The following is a 4,535-nucleotide window of genomic DNA, read 5'->3' as shown; positions in this document are numbered from 1 at the left end:
TCACACAAAGCAGCGAGATGAATGTTCTCACTCAAGCAAACAGAACAAGTATGTGATTTTAATTACCACCGCAGTACTTAAGGCGCAGGTCACATAGCATATCCGAGCGGAACATGAATTGGTGCAATTCCTTCACAGGACTTAAAAAAGAATGCAGTAAACTGACCCACTGGCAGGTTCCAAAGGTAGATGGGATACAAATGCACAGAAATGTTAATCTTAGATATGGTGTTCACTCACACAAATAATCTGCATTGCTGATCTGACATTTGTTTCAACACACTCTTGATGATTGCCAAAGAAATGTTGGGGAAGGGTGGTCCAAATGTTCTCTCAGGGACACTGCCAGCAGACTGTTCATTCTAAACGATGCTATCTGAGGTTTTCCCAGACCAGACTCTGATGACGCGGAGTCCAGTTTCTGTATAAAAGTGTGCAGCCTTTCTATCAGCTCTGTGACAATATGTGCTTGGATAAGCCATGTTTAAAGTGCCTGGAATAGCATGAGCAGTATGTCCCAATAAATACATGTCATCAATAACTTAATCACATAAAACTTCAAATGAGAAATAGTAATAATACCAGTCTCATGCTTGTGCTACTATCTGCATTGGGAATTGGTATCAGCACACTAAAAGGCAAAGGACGTTGCAGAGCTCGACCACACAAAGCAGCAGCAGCAGCAGCAGCAGCAGCAGGACCTCTGGTCAGTCCAGATGCAGCAGGAAGCTCTTGATGGCCTCTGGCAGGGGCAGAGAGGGGATGAGCGCCAGGCGTGGTTTCCCCATGGCCCTCCGCACAGCCACCCGGCACAGCTGGGTCAGCCTGTGGGGGCATCCTGGGACAGGGGGGATAGTGAGAATGGCACACCACTTCTGATTAGACTTTCACTTTCACAGACGTAGTTAACAAGTGTTGCGTTGGCATGATCAACAATCACAATCTGTCTGATAAGGCTTCTATTGCATACTGTATTTTTTCTAAAACTGGATAGTTGCACCATAAGGATATTCAGCCCTTCTTATAGCATATATATATATAATTCATTAGTACGAATATTTGTATCTAATTATATGTATGTAATGCAAACTATGTGACATTATCAAAATAAATGTAATTGACAAGTTTTAGTGAAATGTTTAACTTAACAAAACGGCCCTTCAGTGTCAGAGGTCTTCAGATGACCCATTGCCCTGGTCAGACCGTGTGTGCCCGGCTGAACTCACTTCTGGCCTCCTGGTAGATGTGTAGAGCCTCTGGGTGCACCCTGCCGCGGTCCACCAGCTCTGGGTCGGGCTCCTCCCAGGGCACCAGGTAGGGGTTGGCGCCGTGCTCCAGCAGCAGGCTGACGAAGGCCGGCTGGCAGCGGTGCTTGAGCACCGCGTCCAGCAGGCAGGCGGCCGGGCTGCGGGCCAGGGCCTCGCGGCTCACCGGCCCGCTGTAGTTGTAGTCAGGGTTGGCCCCAGCGCTGAGCAGCAGTCGGAAGCAGGGCAGGTGGTGGTAGGCAGCGGTGATGTAGAGAGGGCACAGGCCCAGAGTGCTGAGAGTGCGAGGAGCAGATGGAGCAGAGTGCAGGCACAACTGGTAGTCCACGTCCACGTCAGCATTGAACCTGTGTGGAAAGTTGGAACAGAAAGCGATAAAAAGTATTTGTTTATTGCAATATACTGATTTATTCTTTTTTACTGCTAATTATCACCATTTCATCCATTATGTGTTCATTCATCTAACAAGAATTCTCAGTAGCATATGATGGAGAGTTTGTTAGTGTGGTGGTTTGGGCAGAGAACGGCCTCGCATTCTTGCCTGATGAGTTCCTGAATGATGTCATGGCGGCCCACTCGAGCTGCGTGGTACAGCGGGGTGCTGCGGTGGTGGCGGCTGCCGTTGGGGTTTGCTCCAGCCTCCAGGAGAATCCGCACACAATTCAGGTGTCCGTTGACCACGGCCACATACAGCGCTGTCTGGCCCTTCACATCCACCAGGTCCACGTCAGCCCCCTGACAGATGAGGAAGTCCACACAGTCACTGTGCCCAGCTGTTGCAGCGATGCGGAGTGGCGTGCAGGGAAGCCAGCCACAGCACCACACAGACTTTTCATTTATTCGCCTGTAACAAGAAAGAAGTGATAATACCTCAAGCCATCCATTCAAACAGAATCTTCTCTGATTTCTTAAGAGTTATTACATTACAGACAAGTAGGCTGAGTGTCAGGTAAAACTATTTGGTGTGGACTGGCCCTGAATTAGGCTACCGTTTGAAGCTGTTATCCTCCAAAAGATTCTTGAGGGTGTCCAGATCACCCACATGGGCAGAATTATGGAGTCGCATGTCCTCGCATTCGTCGTTGGGTTGATCGCAAAACTGCTCCTGCAACCATTCCTTCAGATTCCGCCCTAGTGGAGAATGATTTGACTGTTAGCCTTCACCGTCGTTCTCGTAGGCTAGGCTACTTGACAACTTACCCAACACACCTGGAAACACCTTCAAGTCATTCCAAAAGCAAAAAATACTTTACACCTAAGTTCGAATATTGCCTATTTCAGATTTGATTACCCAATTTGTGCCGCAAATTATTCAGATATATCTTATCTGTCAAACTCAACTGGAGAAGATATGACATGTTAGTGTCCCGTGTGGCACAGTCTTAATATTAAAATGTAGCCTGCATGATCTCGGCAAGCAGCTACTGTAGACCTACCTGCAGGTGTGGTACTAGGGAGATCTGATACAGATATGAGTCGACAGCCTGTCCTGAGGGGATCATCAACTTCCCCTTCTGTGCCGCCACCGTCAGCCATTTCCAAGTTAACTTACAAGCCGTTTTTATGCATGAAATCAGTTAATTGTCGCGTTTACTTAGAATACAGTGAATGTATGGCTGCAAGCACTGTTTTGACTTTGCTCTGTTGTCATCATGGAGGTTCCGTAGGATGTTTCACTACGCGCTTGTTGATTGGAGGGTTGAAACTTCCTGTTCCTAACTCACGTTCGCTTAAGGTGGACCACTCACCAACTGGCTGTCCAGCTCTGTGAGACTGAATAGATTCACATCTCGTTTTCTCTTTTTAAGCATAATGTAAACACTAAAACATGCAGAAATAATGGGCCACTTAATATAGGCTGCAACACTACAACAATAATATATGTCAAACGTGCAGATTTAATGCATTTATGCTTCTGAACTTTTGGGCTAAAGACTCATAATGCAAAGTTGGAGGCAGATTTCAGGGCCAGTGAGAGCTAAGCCACTTGTGTTTATCTGTGGTAGGTGACTAGAGCCTGTCATTGTTTGAGGTTTATTCCAGAGAGCTGCAAAGGCATACCTTATTGCTGCCTGACGACAGCTGAACCGTGGACACTGGCCCGTGGGCTCAAAAAATAAACAGAGGCCCCAGTGGCCCCCCATGTGTCACTCAGAAAAGACTGTGCCGTGGGGAGCTGGAACACCCAGCTTTATAAACACAGGCTACTCAACAGTGGAAATACAGGATACATCAGTCTTCCCCGGCCTGACTGTGATGCGTCACCAAAGCCATTAGCCAAACGGTAGACATTTCCATTTTTTGTCATTTAAAAAAAAAAATCATATTTAAGATGATTTTATGGCATTTTTCTCACTTCTCTTGAAACCGAAGTTAAAAAATTGAAGTTACGTGCAACAGACGTCTAGGAAACCTCCCCTGCAAAAGTGGCAATGTTTTCCAAAAGCAAACTCTGGCGGGTGGGCCACCAAACACTTCAGATGGATTAGGTCTTTCCAGACATGGCAGCCTGGCCATTTCCTCCCAAGACCCTGTGGCCCATGTCACCCCAGACCCCGCTCAAGAGCCCGGGCTGCTCTCCATAATCCACTCAGCAGGAGAAGGGCCCACAGACAATGGGCCTCTGCAGCATGTGGACCCTATTCCCCGAGTGCCCTAATCCAACCCTTCCTTGGGAGCTCATAGAGCCCTCTAGGGCAGGTGCCCACTCCCTCAAGGGCCTTTCTAAATGTTGACAGACATCACAAATACCCCAAGCAAAAACCTGTGCTCCTGACAGACATTCAAGGGCCTTTCTAATTTTGCGTGTATGTTTGCGTATGAGACGAGGGGATATACGGAGAGCGGAAGGGATTGTGTGCGAATGTTTTCTGTTGAGCAGTGCAGCTGTGTAATAGGCTGCCAGAAAAATCAGGACGGTGCCATTATAACGCAGGCTTTTAGGGAGAATTCAAATGTTTTCATTGAGTCACATTGGACTGACCTTCAAAGGCGGCGCTTCACAGTGTGACGGTCAGTCGCCACCAGGGCCTCATGTGAACTCGTCAAAAGCGTGAAGTCCTTGCATTTATCACTTCTGCTGAAAAGGCAATATGAGCTATCCCAAACAGTCATTAAAATGCCTGTATAATGTTTACCTCACACCAGCACAGGGGGAACTTGGTGGAAGAGGGGCCTTGACCAGATGTACAGACCAGTATCAAACAGCATTGTTTCTGCACTGCACAAGACTCAAATTAAGCACTCAAGAAAAAGGGAAACTAAAAAAAG

The 4,535-nt window shown here is 47.4% G+C and overlaps 1 protein-coding gene across 1 annotated transcript; it reads right to left on the bottom strand.

Moving 5' to 3' along the window:
- Positions 1 to 585: 585 nt before the first annotated feature.
- Positions 586 to 2,909, bottom strand: asb1 (ankyrin repeat and SOCS box containing 1). Its single transcript, XM_076262621.1, has 5 exons — positions 2,702 to 2,909; positions 2,255 to 2,396; positions 1,807 to 2,109; positions 1,227 to 1,612; positions 586 to 838 (listed from the first exon to the last, which is right to left on the bottom strand). The coding sequence occupies exons 1-5, from the start codon at positions 2,799 to 2,801 to the stop codon at positions 708 to 710; spliced, it is 1,062 nt and encodes a 353-aa protein (XP_076118736.1). The 5' UTR covers positions 2,802 to 2,909; the 3' UTR covers positions 586 to 707.
- Positions 2,910 to 4,535: the final 1,626 nt, after the last annotated feature.

This window comes from Alosa pseudoharengus, unplaced genomic scaffold (assembly GCF_046254945.1).
Source record: "Alosa pseudoharengus isolate Yale_2024_CS ecotype anadromous, Long Island Sound unplaced genomic scaffold, YU_APseudo_1.1 YU_APseudo_1.1_scf_3, whole genome shotgun sequence".
In the NCBI taxonomy this organism is placed as follows: Eukaryota; Metazoa; Chordata; class Actinopteri; order Clupeiformes; family Clupeidae; genus Alosa; species Alosa pseudoharengus.
This window is presented reverse-complemented; position numbering and strand designations above follow the sequence as displayed.